The 27,220-nt window shown below is 44.5% G+C and overlaps 1 protein-coding gene across 3 annotated transcripts in view; it reads right to left on the bottom strand.

Annotated features, from left to right (window-relative positions):
• The window catches only part of APLP2 (amyloid beta precursor like protein 2), a 131,793-nt gene that overhangs the window by 37,979 nt on the left and 66,594 nt on the right, over window positions 1–27,220 (bottom strand). For 2 of the 3 annotated variants that reach the window (XM_082273859.1, XM_082273860.1), the window contains exons 2-7: window positions 19,009–19,182; window positions 13,581–13,710; window positions 10,725–10,837; window positions 8,810–8,997; window positions 8,445–8,653; window positions 6,425–6,592 (exon numbers count right to left, since the gene is read on the bottom strand). In XM_082273859.1, the coding sequence (XP_082129985.1) occupies window positions 6,425–6,592; window positions 8,445–8,653; window positions 8,810–8,997; window positions 10,725–10,837; window positions 13,581–13,710; window positions 19,009–19,182 (982 nt within the window). The remainder of the gene's footprint in view (window positions 1–6,424; window positions 6,593–8,444; window positions 8,654–8,809; window positions 8,998–10,724; window positions 10,838–13,580; window positions 13,711–19,008; window positions 19,183–27,220) is intronic. The other variant, XM_082273861.1, reaches the window with a different exon arrangement.

Genomic DNA, 27,220 nt, shown 5'->3' with positions numbered 1-27,220 from the left:
TGTTACTAAACCCACAACAGTAAAATCTGTCTGTAGATGCAGAATAGCATGCTTGTTATACTCACTGTGTAGCTTACGTGATTAATCCTCTGCATTGTGTAAAAAGGCTGTGTGATCCTGTATATACAGATCCTCCCTCCTCCTGCAATGTCGCTCTGGACAAGTTCAGATAAAACACAGCAAGTGTAGTTCAGCTGCACATGCTCAGTTTGGTCTGTATTGCTGAATAGGACACTTCCTGGTTTTAGGTGAGCTATTCAGGTCACATGGTATTCTCACACATTTGGGCGTGTATACAGATACTAAATGACAGCTCAGTCCCTCCCTCCTCCTCCATGCCCAGGAACAAAAAAAAAAAAAAAAAAGGTTGAAATGTCCCATATTTATGGATGATCCGCCTCCCATAAGAGCACGAGGACACAGGCTATAGTGGATTTCAAGAGGTAGTGATTCCATAAAGGAGATAACGCCACTTTACTGTGTTTTTGCTATATCGCCAACCTCATTTGCAGATATCGTCCAGATAATCCTCTCTGCTCTCCCTAAGACCTCCTGCTCCCTTGTTAGCTCCTCCCATGCTCGCCTCCAGGACTTCTCCAGAGCCTCTCCTATCCTAGGAAACTCCTTGCCCCAGTAGGTCCGGTCAGCCCCCACCCTGTGCGATTTTAGGCGATCCCTGAAAACGCATATTAAAAAAAGGGAAGCCTACCCCACCTCCACTTAAGAACTATACCAGAGTCCCCTTCATCAGATCATCCCCCACAGCTATTACCTTTTGTACCACCTCCTCCTTTCTTTAGATTGTAAGCTCCATGAGCAGGGCCCTCCTGTCCTGAACTGTATTGTAATTGTATTGTCCCTCCCCCCTCTACATTGTAAAGCGATGTGCAAACTGTTGGCACTATATGAATCCTGTATAATATAATTGGTAATAATAATTTGCATACCAGCAAGTGAGCCCATTGAGGGTAAGTGCCAACATATTTCCTCTGCACAGTCAAAGTGTACAGCCTATTAACATAAATGGCCGTGTGCTGCTGTACTCGTGTATTTGATGCTATCGCAAACACAAGTACAGCATACAGGTGTAAGAGAAAAAAAAAAGTCCTTTTTTTTTTTTTTTTGCCTACGACCATATACATGCCTACAGCAGTACACAGCGAATCATTTCAATCAGAAGTGGTACGGGCTGAGCCAAAGTGCAGGAAATATGCTGGCAATTACACTGAATTTGTCCAGTCACCCATGTGCAAAAGCCCTTGGATGCATATCAGCATTGTTAGATGGCGAGACAAAGAGACCACTCTGCAACCCTAACCTGCAATCTCGTGTTTATTTCTGTCCTTAGAGGATGCAAAAAAAAAAAAAAACCCAAACACTTAATTTCTATGCTCAGTTTTAGGATTCTTTACAATTCCAGGCTAACCTAACCAAACCGATGCCCAAAACTGCTCCATCTCAGAAATATAATAAAACAATTTATTTTAGATTAAGGTTTGGAGAAGTTTTCTGTGGTGTGTAGTAATCCCAAGCAGCTAATAAAATCAGATTCAAACAATTTGGGTTACAACGTAATGATAGCCAATATGCGATAGGTTACCTCCTACACCCCCCTCCCCGTGTTCTCTCCTGTAAGGTAAGATTAAGGGAGTGGGAAAAGTATGACAACTGAACATTGTGGTGTGTGCTGCCTGATACAACGATACACGTCCCCAGGAGAGAACAGCTCGGACATCGTGTCCTATCACATAACATTTCTCCATGGCACACAATGACTCCCATGTCTTTCAGGAATATCAGTCGCAGCAATGCCAGGCAGAGAGCCAGGTGAGGGGGTCACAGCACCAGACACAGGAGGAACCGGCCTCTCGCCAACTACAATGCAAATGTAATCCAGAGGACTGGGAACTTTTCTTTCTTTTCATCAAAAGGTAACTAGGGCGTCATGTAATGAACACTCCGAGGTATTTATTTTGAAGATTATCCTAAAGCACAACTCCATTTTCAAAAGGGAAAAAAATATCAAATAAAAAAAAAGAATCGAGCATATACAAAGTCATGTTATATATATGGATGTTATTTTTAAACATTCATAAATAGGACAACTTCCATTTTCCTTTCCTATCTACAGCATTGCAATTTTCTGTAATATGCAATATGGCTACCTGGAGGTGTTCTGTATATGAATGGTGTACGCCCCCCATAAACATAATTTCCTGCTTGTGTGATTGGCATACGGATTTTCCCAGAAGTCTGTACTAGGGTACAAGTCAGATTTTGGGCATCGCCTGCAACACAATTTTTGGTGAGATACTCCCAAAGGGAAACCACGTCTAAAGGGATGCAGACCCTGCAATTCATAGTTACATAGTAGGTGAGGTTGAATAAAGACAATAGTCCATCCAGTTCAACCTGTGTAGGTGTGTGGCCGTAATCATCTCACATAGCCCTGAATGTTCTGATCCTTGAGATGTAAGTCTAAGAGTCTTTTGAAAGCCACCATACTACCCGCAGAAACCACCTCTTGTGGTAGAGAATTCCACAATATTGTAGCCCTAACAGTAAAGAACCCCCTGCGTTGCCTGAGGTTAAAACGATTCTCCTCTAATCGCATTGTATGCCCTCGAGTCCTCATGCAATCCCTTCGACTGAACAGCTTTTTTTCTAAGCTGAGATCCCCATTGATATATTTAAAAATTGCTATCATGTCCCCCCTCAGGCATCTCTTCTGCAGGGAGAATAAATCAAGAGATTGCAGACGCTCCTGATAATTAAGGTCCTCCAATCCCCTAATTAGTTTAGTTGCCCTTCTCTGGACTCTCTCCAGCTCCAACACATCCCACCTGAGGACTGGTGACCAGAACTGGACAGAATACTCCAGATGCGGTCGGACCAGAGTTTTATAAAGTGGAAGGATTATAGTCTTATTTCTGGAATACATCCCTTTCTTTATGTATGCTAATATTCTGCTGGCTTTAGCAGCTGCAGCTTGACATTGCATGCTATTGCCTAGTCTATCATCAACCAGGACTCCCAGATCTTTCTCCATTTTTGATTCCCTTCATCAAACTCCTGCAATGCAGCAGCTGATTAAGAATTAGGAAATGACTCCCATTCACATCCGTTTCGCACATGGACAGACAAACAAGCAGCTATTTCTTCAGAATGACTTTCTTTTTTCTTGACCAGGCCAGCCAATAGCAAATTCCACATATATAAAATTCTAATTGGAGTCTGAAAATCCTCCTTTTCCCGCTGACCTGTCCACTAGCGCCTGCTTTTTTCCTCTTGATCACTTCACTTGTCCTTGTCTCTGTTGCAGCTCTGCCTGAAAACCACCTGCTCAAGGCTGTACCTAGATAACAGGCTCCATCTACTTTGTTTTGAGCTTGTTTACCAGGTTCCAACGGTGTCTCACTTCGTTTACCTGCCTGCACATTGGTCTCTGCCAAAGGAGCAAAACTAGTAACATCCAGATCCAGTGGATCTATAAGAATCCCACCCTTCCTATTGGTGACAAGGATCTACACCAGGGTAGATAAAAATCGAGAATTAAAAAAAATAAATAAAAAATAAAAGAAAATCAGAGTTTGTTTTATTTAAATTGGATTTTTTGTTGATTTTTTATCAAATGTATTTAAATAAAATGATTTTGGGAGTAAAAAAATTTATCTAGATATATCTAAAGATAGTTTTCTACTTCAGAAACATTATTAATTTTGTTTATTCAGCATGAAATGGAGCTTAGTTATGTAACGGTATTGCACAGAGCAGCCCTTGATCCTGTTCTTAGGTTTCCTGGTCAGCGCTCCTGGCCCCCCTCCCCACCGAGTGCCCCCAGTGCAAGTTACTTTCTCGGGGGCACTCGTGCATGCTAGCTCCCAAGCCCTGCTCTGTGTTCATTGGCACATGGGGCCTGGCATGGCCTCACCCCTTCCTCAAAGGCTGTGATTAACATTGGCTCCTGCTGCTACATACATAGTTACATACATAGTTGGTGAGGTTGAATAAAGACAATAGTCCATCCAGTTCAACCTGTAAACCTGTTGCTGTCTCTGAGCCAATGAGAAGGGAGAGAGCGAATAGAGAAGCTGCTATCATGTATATCACTGAATCGAGATAAAGCTCAAGTTTTTGGGGGAGCTGGGGGGTGTATCGATGTGTTTTTTTTTTTTTAACCATAATACAGGGAATGCAGTGTTACTAAACCCACAATAAAAAAAATAAGTCTGTATATGCAGTAATGCGTGCTTGTTATACTCACTGTGTAACCAAGAGGGTTAATCCTCTGCATTGTGTAAAAAGGCTGTCTGATCCTCCCCTTCTTCCACTTTCCCAAACCCATCTGCTGATTGTACAGAGCCTTGAGGGAAGCTGCACATGCTCAGTTTGGTGTGTATTGCTAGAGATTTTTTTTTTTTTTCTTGGGAGACTGCATGTGATCAGCACAGGGCCAATCAGCACTGTGCAGACAGGGTGAGGGGTCCTGCAGCCTCATAGGACAATCAGGGGAGAATGAAAACTCCTCCCAGCTTTAACCATTGCTCTGCTGGACACGGATAGAAGCCACAAGACTGCTCTAACTGCTGATGAGAAAAGCCATTTAATAGGGATGCACCGATCCGACTTTTTTGGACCCGATACCGATATCTGGCGTTGTGAAATCGCCGATACCGGAACCGATCCGGAGCTACACACAAAGCAAGCGGCTGCAGTACAGAGCAAAGCCGCTGCTTCATGTGTACGGCTCCTCCATTCACAGGCGGAGTGCATCTGATATCACTCCGCCTGTGAGCCGGACCTATACAAGAAGAAGTAGCGGCTCCCATCCCGTACTACTACTACACCAAGTAAGGGATGGCTGAGCCGTTACTCAGCAAAAACTGGATCGGTCAATGTTACCGATCCCCCGATCCATCTAAAATGGCCATATCGGTGCCGATTTCCGATCCTAATATCGGATCGGTGCATTCCTACTATTTAACAGTTTACATTTACAAAACTATTACATTTCCATGTTCTGTGTACTGTGGGAGACCAGATATAGAGAATGCAGAAAAAAAAAAAAAAAAAAAAAAACCTATAGAACCACCTTAAAAATACCCTCTAACCTTACAAAGTGGTCATCTTACCCAACCAGGCTTCTCTGAGAGCAAAGTAGTTGCACTACTGGATATTTTACTCTTATCCACAGGAGCTGCAAGTGTAACACCATAAGTGTGCAAACTGATATCTGCATTAGTGTGCATGCTGTACATTCATGATGCACAAGGTGGGTAGAGCCATAAAGCTTTTGAAAGTCAAAATACACGCTCCCAGCTGGAGATCACCAACAGAAGACATTGTTCAGCTGCTGTTTATACACAGCATTACCACAAGCATGTGAAAGACCGTTAGGCCTCTTTTACACTTGTGCAACTTAAGTCGCACAATTTTACCACGGTTTTGACTGGGCTGGAAGCAATGCCTAGGTCTTTGGACCTCAAAACGCATTAAAAATCGGGCTAAAATAGAGCAGGGACTACTTTGAAGTCGGTGCGACTGCAAGTCGCACAGATAGGAACGGTACTCATTGGAACGGTACTCATTGGAACGGTACTCATTGGAACGGTACTCATTGGAACGGTACTCATTGGAACGGTACTCATTGGGCCAAAGTAGTGCAGGGACTACTTTGAAGTTGGTGCGACTTCAAGTCACACAGATATGAACAGTACTCATTGGAAATATTGGAGGAGAACAACTTGTCATGCGATTTTGCAGTACCAAATCACAGGACAAGTCGCACAAGTGTGAAGGGGCCTTAATTCCACTGTTCACAAAAGCACAAGCTTGCTATCATCTTGCCTACAATAAATCGGATCTTAAACCTATCGGCGGCATGTACATATATAATTAAAAAAAAATCAGACAGACTCAGACTCTTTCGGCTGCAGATCAGAGGAAAGCAGAAAGCAAGGATTCTATGAAGCTTGAGACACTAACAGATGTCGCAGAAAGCAAACAGGGAAGAAAGACGCAACAAGGGGCAGCAAAAAGGACACTGCATACGTGTCGGAGTCTTTGACCCTTTCATTCTATGTACAAGGATCATCAGCAACTGTGTTAAGGGCTGCACTAGCCAAAAAGCATGTTAAGAACACCTGAACAATTAAAGCAGCAGCTGCAGTTGAGAACAAACCAACATTCAGGTTAGGTGCCAACAATAAGACACAGGGGGACCTAGCCTGAGAATTGCTCTGTCCTCAGGACAGCTCACTCCACCGTGCACAGAGCACCCGGTCCTCTTTAATGGAGTAATTAGATGGAGGTTAAGATGGATGACTTTGGGGGTGAAAAGGTTAAGACGACAGGCTGGTATCACCATAATCAACCTGGTGACCCGGCTTCTGGACATAGGAGGCCAGGGGCCCCCATGACTTACTCATGACTTTGCAAACTGCCATGCAATATTCCTCCGTCTCAAAATTGTTCCTGTTGCCACCGCAGCCGCCATATATAAACTTGACACACCTTTGCTGTTTGGGGTTGAAGTACCAGCGTGGAAACATGGCACGGCAGGGCCCAGTTGTGGCTTCTTGAGAGCAGACAGCTGTGAGGAGACGGGTCACAAACAGTGCAAGGTGAACATCAGGGAGTCAGGAGGCGTATCAAACCTCCAACCTCCCAATTAATGATCAGACAGAACTGCATTTACCAAGACTGATGAGAAGAAACCTTGAAGTGGACCAACCCTTAAAAGGTTGCTCTGGAACACTGGCCCAATCTGGTTCCAGCTTTCTTTACACCAGTCCTTTTTAAATCAGCACCTACCATGGGGAATGTCCATGAAAAATGGTGGAACATAAGCAAATTTCCTTCACCTTGTTGTAACAAATCAGAACACAGTAATGTTAAAAAACAGCAGATATGTTCTGATTCATTCTGCCAAAACTAGCATAACTATCCATTATTTAAAGTGGAACTTCAACCTATATTTAAAGTCCCCCCCCCCCACTACCAAGCATCCCTGCTCCCTTCCTGTGAAAGAGTAGGCAGTGTTTTGTTTTTTTTTTTTTTGTTTTTTTTATTAACTTTTTCTGGGGGAGGGGAAAAAAAAAAAAAGCGTGCGGCCCTGCCCCTCCATGCATGTCTTTCGCCTAGACCAGGGGTAGGCAACCATGGCTCTCCAGCTGTGCTGAAACTACAAATCCCATCATGCCTCTGCCTTGGGGAGGCATGCCTGTGGCTGTCAGAGTCTTGCAGTGCCTTATGGGACTTGCAGTTCAACAGCTGCAGAGCCAAGGTTGCCTACCCCTGGCCTAGACGAACGACAGGCAAATCTCTCACTGGGAGGCCTTTAGACTTTCGAGTAAGGAGAGGGGCAGGCCTAATGGTATGTCATCGCGAGGCCCCAGCGGATGAACCAGGAAGTCCCGGCAGGCCTCTCGATGTCAAAAGTAAGATGGCGGTGCAGGACCAAGCGGTGTCGGTTGACAGAAGGCTGTCAGCAGGACAATGCTGGATCGGGGGGCTGGGTGAGTATCCAAACTATGCAGATATCACCTGGAGGGCAAGCAGGGGAAAAAAAAATGAAAGGGGAGTAGGATGAAGGTCCTCATGAAGGAAGGTGAAAGTTCTTACACTTTTACCTGTATGCTCCGCAGTTAAGAACGCACATCCCTTTAAAGTAGGTGCGAACTTAAACTGAAATTTTGTGGTCTCATAGGGAGCGTCTAGAAATGCTGGTTGTGCCTAAGCAGCTTAAAATATAGCAGTACACTTCCTGTGCCTAAGCGCTGCTATTCTGTAGCCTCTTAGCTGTATATCGTGTAGTATGAGATCATCTGGAGGTACTACTGCTGACCTCATCAAATTTAAAGTGCGATTTTGTGATCTCTATACTGCGGAATCTGTACCCAAGGACCTGCACCTCTACCATTACTGCAGCAATCATCAGATCCTTAGCCATTGCAGGGGGTTAGATCTGACATGAAGCAAAGCCTTGCTTCTACCACGATTGCCATCTCTACACAAGGCATGGTAAGTCAGCTGAAGGTAGACCACAAGCAACACTGGTGACTGGTTCTTTTGTTTTCGGTTTGCCCCTTTTTGACCGCATTCACACTGAAGCGGCACGACTTCGGCGGCGACTTCACAAGTCACGTGCACCGTGACTTCGGCGCAACTTGCACGGACTTCATAAAATGAATGTCTATGCAAGTCGCCCCGAAGTAGTACAGGACCCTTTTTCTAAGTCGGAGCGACTTGTGTCGCTCCTATTAGAACAGGTCCTGTACCAGTCAATGGACCGCGACTTGTCAGGCTGACAAGTCGAGGTAGTGTGAATGGAGCCTTAAAGCCTTTCATATAGTCCCAAAATGCTGGAAAGACAAAACAAAGGATTTCCACAAACGTTTCTTGGAAAATAAGCCAACTTGGTCAGCCACCAGTCATCACCTCACCTTTCACATCAGTAATGATCTCTTTATCAGACATTGTCCGCCCATTGGTGACCTCTGTGGGTGTCTCATCGTTATATTCGTCCTCATCCTTGTAATTGTCATAATAATAATCACGATCTTCTACAGCATCATCTTCATTCTCCACCTCTTCCTCCTCGTCCTCCACTGCAACTGTGAAGTCTTCCACGTCAGCTTCAGTGGGGAATTCACTAGGAAAAGGGATCAAAATGTAAAAAGATTACTATGGGGATGAGGCACAAAACATAAAAAGTCGTACCGCCGTCCACGACTCTAGGAAACAGCATAGCACACAGCGATTTAAAAGAAGTTGAATTACAAGAAACACCTATGAAAATAAAACTAACCTCTTGTATGCTTCATAGTCATCCTCATCTTCCTCTTCCTCCTCTTCATCCTCCTCTTCTTTAGACAGAGGCTCTGCCAGTTTCTTGGCATGGGGACAGCAGACATACTCTGTGCCGCGGAACTGGCCGGCGCCACATGGAAGCAGCATCCCATAACTATGGAGGATCATGACCTCAGTCACGCAGGCCTAGGGGGGTGGGGGTAGCAAAGGTTAGAGGGTCAAAACAATATGAAACCGCTATCCAACCTAAAATCTATAATTCCTGGACTGGCTATGTATTAAAGCAAAATTCACTAAATATATTTCCAAACACTGGCATGACTATCTAAATCACCACAGGTATCAAAGTCCCAAAACATCAGCACTGTGTGCATGCGTGGAAGCCGCCAACCCCCACCAAGGCAGAGGCCTTTAGCTTATCTGTGCACCGGTGGAACATTCAAATATGCAAGGTCGTAAATAAGAGATGGATGTTCCTCTTAAATTTGAAAGTTAATGTTATATAAAACTCTACCAATAGAGTAAATCGTACATTATACCTGCAATACTTACTGAATTCCAATTTAGTTTCCTTTGCAAATCCAATAGTCCAGAACATCTTTACCCCCTACCACTTTATATTACAGCTTTGTGAGAGATCAGATTTGTTTTTCTATGGATCATCCTTACCCCTTAACACTCCTGTACTTTGCTGATAACAGGAAGATCAGTACAGTAATACCTTAGTTTGTGTGCATAATTCTTTCCAGAAATGTGCTTGTAATCCAAAGCAGTCATGTATCAAAGCAAATTTCCCCATAAGAAATAATGGAAACTCAGATGATTCGTTCCACAACCATTTAATCATATACAAATGATTACGGCTATACAAAATACAGTATAAAGTGTACTGTAAAAATAAAACCAATTCACCTGCACTTTAAAATGCAGTACTGTAGCTCATTTCAATAGTAGGAATACTGTACAGTATCTCTGATTTTTATTTTTTCATCAGTTATGTAAAAAAAAAAAAAAAAAAAAGTACACTTACAATGTTAGAGAGTCTGGTGCTAAAGCGGAAGTATCGTCACTTTTTTACCTTTTACCTACAGGTAAGCCTATAAGGCTTACCTGTAGGTAAAATTAATATCTCCAAAACCTGCAAGGTTTAGAAGATATTCGCCCTGCATGCAGCTGCTGACACCAGCAGCGCATGCGCTCTGAAGGTCCAGCCGGAGAGTGATTCCCGCGCGCGTGTGTGCAGGAGTGACGTCATCGCAGCTCCGGCCACTCACAGTGCCGGAGCCACCGAGGGAACATGACAGCTCCCTCAAAGGTGTCCGGGCGACCGTGTCGGGGCTTCGTTTTAAGGTATTTCATAATGAGCTAGTATGCAATGCATCCTAGCTCATTATGCCTTTGTCCTGCAGGGATTTTTTTTTCGGTGAGGATACAACCGCTTTAATCCGTGTAAAGCCGCTGATGTATGTGTACAGTATACAGTACTGCATGTAGTCCGAGGTCCAGGGGCGCTGCTGGCTCCTGGATAGCTCGAAGATACTCGGGAACTATTGACACTTCTGGGTGCTCCGAACGCGCTTTCCGTCCGCCCCACCCAGCTGGGAGGGTCTCCAAGATCTCCAGGAAGTGCTGGGAGCCACCAGCGCCCTCGGACCTCTGGCCACATACAGTACTGTATACTGTACACCAATGGCTTTACTGTACATATACACCAGAGGCTTTACATGGATGAGTGCCAGACTCCTTAACATTGTGTAGTTTTTTTTTTTTTTTTACATTAAAACTACTGCTCTTATCTTGCATATCAAGTCGAAAAATTAGAATTAAAATAATTTTTGCTCATGTAGCAAAATGCTCAGATACCGAGTTACTCATAAACCAAGGTATTACCTTATCCTATTCTACTCAGTTACCTTTCGAGCCACGCTCTGCCAGTACTGTTCCTTCTCACACAGGTCCATCTCCTCCTTGTGAAAGAATTTGCACTTCTCAGGAACCAGAAGTACATCGCTTACAAAGTCACCCACTGCAAATAAAAAGCAAAGTCATCAACACAGGATAACATTTAGAGCAGACAGAGTCTAAATAGAAGCTGCACTCCCCATAGTGCTCGACCTTTAAATATTCGGGGAGTGCTCAAAATGATTGCTAAAGCCGGCCATAGACTGTCTCATAATCTCAGCCAGTTTAGCAGGACTAAACCATGTATGGGCAGGCTGAATGTACCCAAGGTGATTGATACAACCAGCCTGCCGGATTTTACATGCGATTACTGCAAGCTGCTGGTATTGCCACTCGCAATAATCACTGTTCTCCGAACTTTGGAGGGGACGGTCTCCCCTCTGCACCCCTGCCAGGAGAACAAAGTGGATAAGGGAGGGATTCCCCTATTATTACTGTGTGTTGATGGGGGAATCGAGGTTGCAAGAAAGAAGATTTGTTCCATCTATGGGCAGCTTAGGAGGATGCCAACTGGACAGGATGATATGAAGTCACCAGAACTCCAAAAATGCATTTCACATATTTATCATGAAGACAGTCACAAGTCATAGGAAACTATCACCTTGAGGAGGGGACCCGTGAGTCAAAGTCACTATGTTGTCCTAAGGAAGGGTCCTGAGCTTGGGTTTCTCATGCCCTTGGTAGGAGTTATTCACTATCTATCTCATATATATATATATATATATATATATATATATATATATATATATACACACACACATACATACATACATATATATATATATATATATATATACACATCTTCCGATAGAGATCAGAATGGTGTCTGCCAAGTTGCTTGTTGCTGAAAAGAGACAGCAATTGCACAATATATTTATCACATACGGTAGAAGCCTATTAAGGCCAAAACTTTGTTTAGCTTGAGAGCCAGCAGAATGGTCCTTCGATATCTTTTTTTTTTTTTTTTTTTTTATTTCTCGTTCACTGGATCTTTGCCCACAGAACATACTTCATAGCAAAAAAATAAATGGTTAGGGGGTCTGAAATTTTTTAAATAATTCTATGTAATTTATATGGCAATTTGTATTTATTTTATATACAGTACAATTCTATTTTTTCTATTTTTTTTTTTTTAGATTTGTGCTTCTATTCCTGGCTATACCCTCTAGTTAGTTGGTAACACCAGTGGTGAATTTTTATTCTATATGTGAATATATTAAAATTACTGTTTCCACTTTTCTCAGATCACCCTCTATGACAGTTCAGAATGGCCAAACGTTTTATTTTGCATGTCTCATCTCATGTGTCTCCATGTAGAAGTTCTTTTTTGTATTTTTCTATCATGCTTATACCCCTTTAGCCCATATCTTCACCTATTTGTGGATATTTTACACTGATTTTCAAATAAAGCAAAAAAAATATTTGATGTTTTTGGTGTCCGATTATGATTACAAATAGTCCCACCCTTGGAGGGTTTTTTTTTCCTTTTGGTCTATGATCGGGATGATGGCATTCTTGCAGCTCCCCACCACACCCTCTTCTATTCCTGGTTAGTTGGTTAGACCAGTGGTGAATTTTTAATCTATATGTTAATATATTCAATTCAGGTTTCTACTTTTCTCAAATCACCCACTATGACAGTTCAGAATGTCCCAACGTTTTATAGATTTTTTTGAGAACTAGGAAGTTAGATCCAATTTTTTTTTTGGGGGGATACGAATTTATTGCTCTTCATTTGTGTGTCAAGAATTCTCAAATATTAGATTGAATTAAAAAGTCCACACAATATGAAGAGAAGGGTGACACACCTATGTAATTTCTGTTAAGACGCAGCCATCTTGGAGAGTGTATAAATCTTTACTCAATACAGTGAAGATAGCCACATGCATAGAAATTAATTCAAAATTAACGGCTTCTTGTGTTTGCAGTCATAGTCAGAAAACCGTGACTGTTCGCACTCAATAAATCATTAATAGACATGACTCCTGCTAACCAAAAGCTCTGACCTTGGCGCACCGATCATTGGTGCGTACAAACCGACTGCATAAATTCTGATGCAACTGCTATACGGCCATGTGATTTATTTAACGAGGTCTTGGAATTTCATGAGGCCACGGAGCCGGCCCAACACAAGGCACGGTGAGCGGCGGCTCAGCACAAAGGACTGCGATTCATGGGATCAGAGGGATGGGGGTCAACTAAATGCCAGAAAAAACTGGTCATCAATTTCTGGGTTGAATTTTTCATTATATTTAGATTATATTTTTCAATCCTATATAATAATTATAGGATGGGGAGATTCAACTTCAATCTCCCCATCCCCAATTTCTTCAAATCCCACTAAATGTTCTCCAAGTAAGGGCACATTCACGGCAAGTGCAATGGACTGCGTCACCGTTTCCAGTGCATCTCCAAGGCAAAGGCAAAGCCAAAGCAATCTGCCTTGTAGGTCAGTTCACACCAACCTGCTGTAGTGTTGTTAAAACACTGTCATGTGGTGCAGTACACCACATGACAATGAGACTGTGATGATAAGAACTGAATTGTCACTTTGGAACATTTCAATAAAGTTTGGGAAGAAACAAAACAAATTACATTGTGATAGGTTGTCAGCTCATCAGCAAAGCTGCTACACAGCCAACAGTGGTTGCTTTCTAATGCAACTGTTAGTATCAAGGAGTCCCAAGGATAGAAAAATGCCATGCCCAAAGGTACTGCCGGGTGAATTTCACAGGTCACGTCAGGACTGTATGGAGAGCTGGGTTTGTGCAAAATTTTGTAGGGATGTTGTGGAAGCAGATACGCACCTAGACACTTGTAGGGCACTACGATGTGGCTGTGGCCCTTGCAATTCTTCTTCCCCTTCTTGCACCAGTTATCAATGCTGACTGGCTGGCTGGCTTCCACTACATTGGTGATCTTAAAGTCGGGGTACACCTGCATATTGATGGGAAAGGAAAAAGGTCAGTAAATCACTATGACTACAAAAATACAATAGCCTTCTGGTCCAGATATAAACAGGCCCTACTACGGACATTAGGGATGCACCGATATATCGGGCGCCAAAATTAATCGGCTTAAAATAGTGTTATCAGCGATTTGCCTATAAATATTGTAAATAGTTTATTATATTTTTTTCATGTGCCAACACTAAAGAAATGACACGTTGCTACAATGTGAAGTAGTGCGTGTACAGCTTGTTTAACAGTGTAAATTTGCTGTTCCCCTCAAAATAACTCAACACACAGATAATAATGTCTAAACCGCTGGCAACAAAAGTGAGTACACCCCTAAGTGAAAACGTCCAAATTGGGCCCAATTAGCAAATTTTCCTTCCCAGAGTTATGGGACTCAGTGTTACAAGGTTGCAGGTGTGTTAAATTTAAGGTTATCACTCTCTCTCTCATACAGGTCAGTGGAAGTTCAACATGGCACCTCATGGCAAAAAACTGAGGATCTGAAGAAAAAAAAAAAAAAAAAGAATTGTTGCTCTACATAAAGATGGCCTAGGCTATAAGAAGATTGCCAAGACCCTGAAACTGAGTTGCAGCACAGTGGCCAAGACCATACAGCAGTTTAACAGGATAGGTTCCACTCAGAACAGGCCTTGCCATGGTCGACCAAAGAAGTTATGTGCAGGTGCTCAGCGTCATATCCAGGGGTTGTCTTTGGGAAATGGATGTATGTGTGCTTCCAGCATTGATAAAGAGATTGAAGGGGTGGGGGGTCAGACTGTCAGTGCTCAGGCCAATACGTCGCACACTGCATCAAATTGGTCTATATGGCTGTCGTCCCAGAAGGAGGCCTCTTCTAAAGATGATGCACAAGAAAGCCGAAAACAGTTAGCTGAAGACAAGCAGACTAAGGACATGGATTACTGGAACCATGTCCTGTGGTCTGATGAGACCAAGATAAACTTAATTTGGTTCAGATGGTGTCAAGCATGTGTGGCAGCAACCACGTGAGGAGTACAAAGATAAGTGAGTCCTACCTACAGTCAAGAACGGCGGTGGGAGTGTCATGGTCTGGGGCTGCATGAGTGCTGCCTGTACTGGGGAGCTACAGCTCATTAAGGGAACCATGAATGCCAACATGTACTGTGACATACTGAAGAAGAAAGAACATGATCCCCCCCCCCCTCCCTTTGGAGACTGGGCCCCGAGGGCAGCATTCCAACATAACGACCCCAAACACACCTCCAAGACGACCAATGCCTTGCTAAAGAATATGAGGGTAAAGGTGATGGACTGGCCAAGCATGTCTCCAGACCTAAACCCTATTGACCATCTGTGGGGCATCCCGAAATGGAAGGTGAAGGAGAGCAAAGCTCCCATGTCGTCATGGAGGAATGGAAGAGGACTTCAGTGGCAACCTGTGAAGCTCTGGTGAACTCCATGCCCAAGAGGGTTAAGTCAGTGCTGGAAAATAATGGTGGCCACAAAAAATATTGACATTTTGGGCCAAAATTGGACATTTTCACTTAGGGGTGTACTCACTTTTGTTGCCCACGGTTTAGACATTAAAGACTGTGTTGAGTTAATTTTGAGTGGACAGCAAATTTACACTGTTATACAAGCTGTACACTCACTACTTTACATTGTAGCAAAGTGTAATTTCTTCAGTGTTATCACATGAAAAGATATAATAAAATATTTACAAAAATGTGAGGGGTGTACTTACTTTTGTGAGATACACACATATACATCCATATACTGGCACAAACATACACAAACTGGCATTCCTCAGAATTGGGGACACAGAACCCGGGGGAGACGAAATTGGAGATAAAAGCCAAGAATCACAAAGAGTACATTTTACTCAGTTCTTGTTTGCAGCAGTAAGTGTTGCAGAGAAAATTGAAAGTCATTATTTGTAATCTTCTTGTAAAAAGTTCCTTACCAGGAGATCATGCCAATAACAGCACTTCTTGCAATTAGCAGTGGCGTTGTCAGTCATCTTCCTCATGTACTTGTTTGCCTGCCTATCAAGGCCTGGGAATGCCTAATGCAGACCTGATGACAGCCTAATGGCCAACTGAAGGTTCACGCAGGGAAGGCTGACAACGCCGCTAATTGTGAGGCAATGCCTTCGTTTTCTTAGTCTGCAACAAGAAATTGTTACTGGCAGAATCTTCAGGTAGGAAACATTGCAACACATTAACAAAAAATAAAATTTTATTAAAGCCTAAGTCCAAGTTTTGCTTAAATAATCACTTGGAACCCCTATCCCCCACCTGAGTTGCAGGGGACTCATTCTGGCTATCGGCTACTGTTGCTCCACCCGCACAGCCAGGTCATCCATTCACAGGGAATGACCTCACTGAAGTACTACATGTCCCACCTGCCAATGGGGTAGGAAGTTTGTACACAGCCAAGCCAGCAATTCCTCCACCCGCCCAGGTCAGTACCACTGTAAGGACCCGAGGATGGGGATAAAAACTGATACAGCTTGTGCATTGCCCCAGTGGTGCACTTATCATGGGTACAATCCTCTCTAGGCGTGAACACAAAAACATAGTAAATGCACATTGATCATAAGATCAATGATGCGGTTTTTATTACTTTTTGCAAAATATGAACTTAAACCTCAACCTAAACCCTGGCTTTTCGAAAAGGCTTGAAAACCCTTCTGTGCTGCATGCTGTAACATTTACGCCCCGTTCACACTGGGGCGATCCGACTTGGGGGGGGGGGGGGGGGGGCGACCTCCGAGGTTGCGGTGCAAGCAGCGCGCTGCAACCTCGGAGCGGCCGCCACGGACTTCATAACATTGAAGTCTATGGCGGTCGCCTCCGGGTCACCCCAAAGAAGCTCCGGACCCTTTTTCTAAGTCGGAGCGACTTGTGTCGCTCCTATTAGAACGGGTCCGCAGCTTCCCTATGGAAGGCGACCTACGGCGACCTGTGAGGGGACCAGGTCGCCTCACAGGTCGCCTTAGTGTGAACGGGGACTTAAGTGTACTTTTAAAACCAAAGTTTAGTTAACTAAAAATTAAAAAAATAAATAAATAAATAAAAGGCACAAGGGACAGTACTCACAATCAATGAGAAGTGTCCCTTGTTCTGCTGGCTGTCACTTTAGTTGTCCTCTGATCTCCTTCCCCCCCAGAACTGGGTGGAAAGATATACAAATCCTTTAGTAGGTAAAACCACCATCATATGTATGCATTTGATTTGCTGGAGTTTAGCTTTAAAACAATATAAAACATAAAATTTTCCCTTTCTCTTTGTAAGGAGGACATCAAGAATCGTGGACTTTGACTAGCCTGAGCGGTGTTCTCTCTTCATTCATCAAGGGCCCAGCCAGTTCAAAACTACTACTAAAGTGATTTCAGGCATTGGGCTTCAGTGTATTTTGGTGCCTATATATGCTAGTGCAGTTAGACTGGTCAGGAATCCCATGGAGAACATTGCACAGCTCACATGATACCAGGGATGCCTTTCTTTGGCACCTTTGTGTTTATGCTGCCTGGCACTCCACTGGAGGACTATGTGTTGGTACAGGTTGGATATAGGGCGGTGATCACTAAATGGCAGACCGCGGGCCACATGTTTCCATTCGGACCGCCGCGGTACCGCTATTTAGCAGCCTTTTCTTCCCCTGCCGTCGCTCTGTAATCCATTCCTCACAGAGCAGACAGCAGAAGGCAGGACAGTTCTGGATGGAGGGCGGAGCTGCCCGAGTTTAACAAGCAGGGATTGGCTGCTAGGATAAAGGGCAGTCCTAGCAACCAATCACGATCTTGCAACACCCCCCTCCATCCAAATATGCTGTGCCATCCTCCAACCTTTGATCTGTGTAAGCAAGGTAAGACAGTAAGGGAGGGGGTGAAGTCCCAGGGAGTGAGGACACTAGTTTGAAAAGCTGAAAATGAGGAATGTCTGTGCTGAGGACAGTGATGTGTGTGTATTTGAGGAGAGCAAAGTGGAAGAGCTGTGGTGTGTATGTTGAGGACATTACAGTGGAGGACAGAGGATTGTAATGTGGGGTGTGTGGGGGGGGGGGGTTAGGACATTCAAGTGGGGAGGCTGAGGACATCACAGTGGCGGGGGGCTAAGGACATTAAAGTGGAGCCCTGAAGACTGATGTTCGGTGGGCCCTGAGGACATTAAATTGGGGGAGGCTGAGGACTGTAATGTGTTTGTGTGCGGGGGGGGTGGGGGAGGCTGAGGACTGTAGTGTGTGTGTGTGTGTGTGTGTGTGCGGGGGGGGGGTGGGGGAGGCGGAGGACTGTAGTGTGTGTGTGTGTGTAGGGGGGGACATTAAATTGGGGGAGGCTGAGGACTGTAATGTGGGGGGGACTGATGATTGTAATGTGGAGAGAGCCGAGGACATTACAGTGGAGGACAGAGGATTGTAATGTGGGGTGTGGGGGGGAGGTTAGGACATTCAAGTGGGGAGGCTGAGGACTGTGATGTGGTGGGCTGAGGACATCATAGTTGGGGGGGGGGGGGGGGAGCTAAGGACATTAAAGTGGAGCCCTGAAGACTGATGTTCGTTGGGCCCTGAGGACATTAAATTGGGGGATGCTGAGGACTGTAATGTGGGAGGGACTGATGATTGTAATGTGGAGAGAGCTGAGGACAATAAAGTGGGGGACTGAGGACTGTAATGTGTGTGTCATTAAATTGGGGGAGGCTGAGGGCTGTAATGTGGGGGACAATAAGCACAGTAATGTGAAAGGGGCTGAGGACAGTAATGCGGGGTAGCTCAGGATTGTATTGGGGGGGGGATTGTGGGGACAGAGAACAGTAATATGGGGGGGGGGGGGGTGATGTAAATAGGGGCAGAGGATAGTACTGTCAAGGGGGGGGGGGGGGGGGGGTCGATGACAAGGAAGTGTGAGAACATTACTGTGAAAGGAGTGGAGGGGGGTGATGTAAAGGGGAACCTGAGGACACACATCAGGAGGGGATCTTGATGTGAAGGCGGAGGGGGCTGTGATGAGCAGTGGGGACTGAGGGATTCAGACCTGTGCATTTGGCGCACACATCGCGGGCTGAACTACCCGCGAGAAACGGAGAAAGAAGTCCTTGACCTTTTTTTTTTCCAAAATCACGCAGAACCAAGCCGCATGGTGCTGCGGTAACATGCTGTTTGGCACATGCGAAAAGACGCCACGGGTTCCGACATGATATTCGGACCTCTGCTACAAGAAAATTTTACTGACCGGACCTCGATAAATTTTAATTCAATACCCCTGATATAGGGGGTTCCCATCTATCAAGGCACTCACCTCTTGGCAGTACTCCAGAATCTCTTCCTCCTCTTGGAAGCAGCTTTTTGTCCCGGAGGGATCTGGTTCCCATTTGCTGGTTTGAACATTGACGTGCATGTTTAATTTCCCACAGAACATGGCCACCTGAGGCTCGGACACAGCAAATCCTGATGCGGCATTGGCGGCGAGGGCCTGGTAAGAGGAAAAAAAAAAAAACAGCCAATGTTAGTAACAGGCCTACAAACATCACTTCCCTACATAAAAGAATCCTCCCATCCCACAAATTAGTACACAGCCCATAGCACAAAAAGGGATCACACAGGCAAAAAGCTGCCAGAAACACAAGCAACCCCTTTACGTTTGCCAGAAAAGATGCTTAAGGACCGGGCTTATTTCTGACACTTGCGGTTTACAAGTTAAGAATCAGTTATTTTTGCTAGAAAATTACTTAGAACCCCCAAACATTAATATATATATATATATATATATATATATATATATATATATATATATATATATATATATATATATATATATATATATATATATAAAAATTTTTTTTTTTTTTTTTTTTTTTTAGCAGGGACCCTGGAGAATAAAATGGAGATTGTTGCAATATTTTTTATCAGACTGTATTTGCGCAGCGGTCTTCCAAACACAATTTTTTTGGAAAAAAAATCTTTTTTTTTTAATTATAAAATAAGAAAACAGTAAAGTTAGCCCAATTTTTTTCTATAATGTGAAAGATAATGTTACGCCGAGTAAATAGATACCCAACATGTCATGCTTCAAAATTGTGCACGCAATGGCGACAAGCATGGATACCTAAAAATTCCCATAGGCACCATTTTAAAAATTTCTACAGGTTACCAGCTTAGGAGGTACAGGAGGAGGTCTAGGGCTCAAATTATTGCTCTCGCTCCAATGATCACGGCGATACCTCGTAGGTGTGGTTTGAAAACTGTTTACATATGTGGGCGGGACTTGCGTATTATTTAAATACCCTAGTTAGGGTTCTTGTTCAGGCACTAGTTATTACAGGGTGACAACTGTCTCCCAATTGTGCTCCTGTGTTGACACTCTGTTGCATGGGCCTCAGATGGAAACAAGCGGGCATCGTTTAAAAAAAAAAAAAAAATCAAACACACAATCGCACAGTCCACTTGTCACCCTCCCCGCCCTGAAAAATGTCACAAAAGCACTTTTTTATTTTAAGCTATTGACATTTTGAAGAAAACATTTTCAAAGCAAGACTCAACAGGACACTACTGCTGTCCAAACATCAGGAACGCCGTCCCCTCACTTCCTGTAATGGGGGGGGGGGGGTGTCATAGGTCAGGGGTCACATGGCTATAAAAGCTGCAAGAGGTTCATCCAGATAAGTTTAAATAGGTGGAAAAACTGGGCAGTTATTGACATCCATCAGGTTTTTATTATTACTTTACAATCAGAAGTTCGGCCCAACAATCACGTATTTTAGTTGTGGCTTTTAAGCTGGAAAATGAGGGGCAAGATTGGGATTTGCAGTTTTAATTCACTCTGAGTAGAAATCTTTCCCTCATGACCTACATAGCGGCGGTGCCAGTGTATGTTGGCATCCAGAGCACATGCTTTGTAAGCCGGGTCACATGTGAGGTTCAACGCCATCCACATCATAACATACTTAATCCCCGGCTCACAGGGACCGAGCGTTCTCCGCTGAGCCCGGGAAGAATTCTCATGGAAATACCCAAAACACACAGCACTCCGCACATTCTTCATAGCCCTGGTCAGCATGCTTCCAGTTCTTATGTTATGGGACACATTCTTGGAGGAAAGGTGTCATGCTGCATTCTGAATTGGAGGTGGTCATAAATGCATCGCACGACCATGCAATTGTCAGTTAAAGTAACGCAGTGCCGGATCGCAAAAAAAGGCCCGAGTCATTAAGGGGGTAAATCCTTCCGGTCCAGAAGTGGTTAACACTTCATTTTTTTATTGCAATGTGCAGACATGCGTTGTACACATTGTACATTGCTTTGGTGAACATGCTTCATGTTTATGCAGCGCAATCCTATGGCACTCAAATTGAGTCATTGTTCTCCAATTGCCCTTGCGTTGATTCATACTAATGAATGCAGTTCGTGTGAACGAGCCCTACAATACGGTCCCATTAAATGACCTTTTCATACAACCTGTAGTCAATTCTGATCTTAAAGCGGAGTTCCACCCAAAAGTGGAACTTCCGCTTTAGGTGGTCCTAACCCCCTGACATGCCACATTTGGCATGTCATTTTTTTTGGGGGGGGGAGCGGGTACCTAGTTATGACAGGTGCCCGCTCCCACTTCCGCTCGGAGCGCCGTGGCGCCCTGAGCGGAAGTTCTCCTCTCCCCCTCCCTCCCTGCAATCTTCTGGGACACGTCAGAGGTCCCAGAAGATTGCCGGCCAATCACAGCGAGTATCGCAACTCGCGCATGCGCAGTGCGTACCCGGCTGTGAAGCCGCAAACTGTCACTGCCGGGTGACCACAGCAGTGATGCCTGCGCCGAGGGAGAGGATCGAGGCTTCGGGCGGCCGCATCGCTGGACCGTTGGACAGGTGAGTGAAATGGCTGGAACTCCGCTTTAAAGTTCAAGTTCACCTTTTCACAAAAAAATTTAAAAAGTGAACTAAAAACCATAAACTCTCCTCACCCCCCCCCCCCCCTTAACTCTGTGGATGATTGGCTTTCACTGTCCATGGAACAGATGCAGGGGTCCGGGTATATTAAAGCGGTAGTCTTCTTCCGGGACAGATCAAAGCAATTCCGATTGGTCAAAAAAGCAACATGACCAATCAGAATTGCTCTGATGTGTCCCAGCGTGTATGAGAACTTTGTATTTCTGTCCATCCAGTCCTGAAATGTACCGATTCTTTGGCAGGTTAAATAGCTCCCATATATGTGTTTTATGTCCAGTTAGATATTGGCCAGGAGAAAATAAAATAAATTATGAACACACTTTAGGTCCCCTTCACACTGCTGCGACGCTTCTTTTTTGCACACTTCTGTGATACGTTTTTGGAGCGGCCCCATTGATTTTGAATGGGCCTCCCTCCACTCAAAATGCGCCAAAGATCATGTACCAAATTTTGGCACGAAGCCAGGAGTGTTTGGTGTTGCGTGTTTTGTTGCACAAATCGCACCGCGTTTGGGGGTGCCATTAAAGTGTTACTAAACCCACAACAGCAAAATCACTCTGTATATGCAGTAAAGCATGCTGGTTATACTCACTGTGGGACCTAAGGGGTTATTCATGCACATTGTATAACACAAGGCTTTTTGATCCCGTCTTCCCTGATCCTCCCCTTCTTTCACAGTCCCCCAATCCATCTGATAGTACAGAGCCTTGGAGGCCAGCTGCACATGCTCAGTTTAGTTTTTTGCTATTTTTCTTTTTGGGAGAGTGCATGTGATCAGCACAGGGCCAATCAGCACTGCCCAGACAAAGGGTCAGGGGTCCTGCAGCCTCATAGGACAAATCAGGAGAGAACTTCTCCTACAAGCTTTAACCAGTGCTCAGCCGGACACTGATAGAAGTCACAGACTGCTATATACTGCTAAAGAGAAAAGGTTTTTAGCAGTCTTTACTAAAATATTTGCATTTCCATGTTTTGTGGGAGACCAGATCTAGTGAATGCAGGGTGCTGGGTTTAGTAACCCTAAGAAATGATTGCACCACAATTGCGCCATGCGTTTTGCTGCGATTGTGGAATCGCAGGCAGAATCGTATGATTCCAATATGCACTGGTGTGAACAGGACTAGACACTTTTTCTACCAAGGTGCCAACCTTAGGAAACGCCTAGTGTTGGGGGAGCTTTTAGAATCACCCTAGGGTGACAAGTCCTTTTGGGATCTTTTCATTGTTGGTGATGCAAGATACCCCAGTACCTGGTGAGCCACACAGTGATCCGGGATACTGAAGAACCACGGAGACTTCATTTTCACTCCATAAAAGCTCTCTTTGTAGTCTCTCAGACTTCAGCAAATGCTGCAAAATTAATCTGGCAGCCTGTGAGCTCCAAACATTCCAGAGGAAAGGCCGACCAAGAACCGTAGAGCTCAGGGACGGATCATCAGACTGGCACAGGATCGCCAACACTACACACTGTATGATTGATTACGTTCAGGCCACTGGTAGAGGAAGCCAAACCAACAAATATTGTCCTGATATTCACAATCGTTCCAGGCATCTCCAGCCACAATCTGGTGCCAAGCCACTGGCAGAGGAAGCCAAACCAGCATATATTGTGCTATTCACAATCGTTCCAGGCATCTCCAGCCACAATCTGGCACCACTGAAGGTGCCAGGCCACTGGCAGAGGAAGCCAAACGAGCATATATTGTCCTGATATTCACAATCGTTCCAGGCCTCTCCCGCCACAATCTGGCACCACTAAAGGTGCCAGGCCACTGGCAGAGGAAGCCATACCAGCATATATTGTCCTGATATTCACAATCGTACCAGGCATCTCCAGCCACAATCTGGCACCACTGAAGGTGCCAGGCCAATGGCAGAGGAAGCCAAACCAACAAATATTGTCCTGATATTCACAATCGTTCCAGGCATCTCCAGCCACAATCTGGCACCACTGAAGGTGCCAGGCCACTGGCAGAGGAAGCCAAACCAGCATATATTGTCCTGATATTCACAATCGTTCCAGGCATCTCCAGCCACAATCTGGCACCACTGAAGGTGCCAGGCCACTGGCAGAGGAAGCCATACCAGCATATATTGTCCTGATATTCACAATCGTTCCAGGCCTCTCCCGCCACAATCTGGCACCACTGAAGGTGCCAGGCCACTGGCAGAGGAAGCCAAACCAGCATATATTGTCCTGATATTCACAATCGTTCCAGGCATCTCCAGCCACAATCTGGCACCACTGAAGGTGCCAGGCCACTGGCAGAGGAAGCCAAACCAGCATATATTGTCCTGATATTTACAATCGTTCCAGGCATCTCCAGCCACAATCTGGCACCACTGAAGTGTGTATTACAGGCCTGCATTGGCTTTCCGTCTTGGCCGGAGCCTGAAACCCACAGCAGACACGTAGGAACCTGCAAAGCATGAGCAAAATTAAGAAATGGCAGCAGCCATCAAAGGAAGGTCCCAGGGAAAGCTGCCGATATTTACTGCACTAAAAATAAAACCGTGGTGCCATGCAAGAGCACCGTATAAAAGAAGGATAACGAGAGATAAAAAGGAGGGAAATAAATAACTTCCAGGTTGCCATTACACAAATCAGAAAGACGTTCTAAAATGTAAAAGGTATAAATAAAAAATAAAATGTCAAAAGGCCTAACCATAGCAAGGAAGAAAAATAATTTGTACCCAAGGACACACCGCTCAATCCTGCTAATCCATGGATGGCGCTTCATTAAGTCATATTTCACGGAGCCTGATATAAAGCACAGAAATAGCGAAGGAAGAAGAAGCCAATTAGAGGCAATGACGCAGCTCACTGCACATAGCTGTACAGGAATGGCCGGGGTCGGACATATTGTCAGGTGAATGATGAGCGCATCCTTCCCTAAACCTGCATAGGCCGCAGCAGTTCGGTTTAGCATATCCTCTATGGCGGCTCAATTGGAGAAATCTGAGGTTATTTGCAGAACAAGGAGAGTCAATAGCAACAAAGAAGTGATTGGGGAAACACTGCAATAATAAAAAATAAAAAAAGCATGCAGGGGATGGAGACCTTATCCTTTGAAAAGGTAGATCAAAGAAGCATGTTCACAAAAATGTGACAAGTAACCAACTCCACACATCAGTCCGAGCCTCCCCTTGCTGACTGGATAGTTCTAGCTCCATCTCAGTAGGTGGCGACAAACCCCTGAAAAGAGACCACTGCTTCCACACGGGGAGCAAAGGTGCTTCTCTGCAATATGCCAACAGGGGGCAGGTTTTTCTTCTCAGGTTGTGGCTGCACAGTGACATGCATGGAATATATTTAGCTAAAACAGCAAAAGCTAGTGGAATAAAATAATATCCTTCCTTTTTCCATATTCCCATCGCACAAATGGGTGCTGTAGCAACCACCAGCTGCACACTGGAACATGCATAATACAGTGTAGAGCAGCCTTTCGCAACATTTTCAACACAGAGGAACCCTTGAAATAACTTTCTGGTCACAGGGAAACCCTGATAAAAATGACTAGATTTACAACTCATGATACATTCGTGTGATGGTCAGTGGGAAGAATGCTCCTTACACTTGTGGACATTGGGAAGAATTACCACCTTCCAGATAGCTAAGGTGTCAATTGGGAACATTTTGGAGAGGCAGAAATTTCTCGTTGCTCAAGGAACTCCTAGCACCTCTAGAGGAACCCTGGACGAGAAACCCTGGTGTAGATATTTGCCAGATCTTCAAAGTAAATCCAAACTATTTTTTATTGAAGCATGATCACACAATATTTAGGACCAGCACAGGACCCCTTTTGTCAGGCATGTGATAAATGAATAGGGCAAGATATTTTAAGGAGAAGTAGTACAGCCAAAGCTTGTGTGGCTTTACTTCTCCTGTGGATCGGGGCTAAAGCCCGCTGTCGGCTGACAACACCAAGCCAGTCCAGGCTCAGGAAAGATCACAACCATATGGTCAGGATCCGCCCACATGCCTGGACTGGTCTGGCACCCATGGCCGCTCCAGCCCTCGTTCACAGTCTAGCGCTCCAGTGAGTGGTAACTGACAGATCTTTGCTCAGGGAACTCTGACAAACTAGCTACCGGTAGCGTTTGATCGCTCGGTTCTCAGTCTTAGAGCCGGAAAAACATTCCCATACTTCTTTTAAATAAAAATCCACCAATCAGGAACAAAGAAGAGAAAGTCATCACCCAACCCCAAACAAGGTATGACGCCATCAGCCCCGCCAAAATTAACTAGTAAACATAGACCAATATGGAACATATGCCTTAACATATTTAAGCGATATGCAATAACAGCACAAGGCATTACTGGGGGACCTTATACCAGATTCAGCAAACCAAGCCCATTGTATTAACCTCAATCATGCACATTTGGCAGATGTACCTGATCAGAAGAACAAGGCAAGCCGGTCCAGTGTCTTCAGTTGCTATGCGATCGGCTTACTAGCCTATCAGAGCTGGAATAGCAGGCGCACATATATTTGCTATTATAATCGCATATTGCCTAAATGGGTTATAGCATATGTTACATCACATTGGTCTAGGTTTACTAGTTAATTTTGGCAAGACTTAATGACGTCATACCTTGTTTGAGGGTGGGTGGTGACTTTTTCTCCTTTGTTCCCGATTGGTGGATGTTTATTTAAAAAAGGAGGACATATGAATATACGGCGATGGCAAGAAAATGTTCATAGAATGTTTTAAATGTGTGGTTTTAATTGAATCCAAATAAACCTTTTGATAACTTGACAGTAAAGCGGAGTTCCACCCAAAAGTAGAACATACACTTATCTGATTCCTCCTCTTTCCGGTGCCACATTTGGGGGGGGGGGTACCTGTATTTGACAGGTACCCTGTCCCCACTTCCGTTGGACCTGGCTGTGGCGAGATACGTCAGCAGTTGAGCCCCCTCCTCCTCCTTCCCCTGCTGCGGGGCCAGTAGGAGTGCAGTGCTTTCGCGCATGCGCAGCAGAGAACTGGCTGTGATGCTGCAGGGCTTCACTACCGGGTTCCCTTACTGGCATTAGTGGCGGTAGCACCCGACAGCCTATGGAAACATCAGCTGCAGTGCCGACATCGCTGGATTCCAGGACAGGTAAGTGTCCTAATAATCAAAGTCAGCAGCTACAGAATGTGCATTTCTTTACCTGCAAGATGCACATTTATTATCTCTTAAAAAGGTGAAATTATCCTTTAAGGACTGCTCCATGGACACCAGGATGAGAAGGTAAAGAAGGAAAGTCTTTCAAGTCAGGCAAGAAGGTCTCCAGGTGTCCATACAGTATTTGATGAAGTCCTGGTTCAGGAAAAACGGTGAGATCATCCTGCCGAGTTTAGACTTCTTAACAGTCATCTCAGATTCTCTGCTCAATTTAACATCCAGAAAGCCTCAGAACATAATGAATGAATCTTGATACCATATAAATTTCTCTGTATAATTTCCAGACGGTACATCTGAAGGCCCATCACAAACTAAACCAGCAATGAAAATTCATTAGCACCTGCGCAATTCTGATGATGGAGGGAACGTTTCACGATAGAGGTCGCAGTGTACTGTGA

Source organism: Pelophylax lessonae (genome assembly GCF_965119305.1).
Source record: "Pelophylax lessonae genome assembly, chromosome: 12".
Lineage (NCBI taxonomy): Eukaryota > Metazoa > Chordata > Amphibia > Anura > Ranidae > Pelophylax > Pelophylax lessonae.
This window is presented reverse-complemented; position numbering and strand designations above follow the sequence as displayed.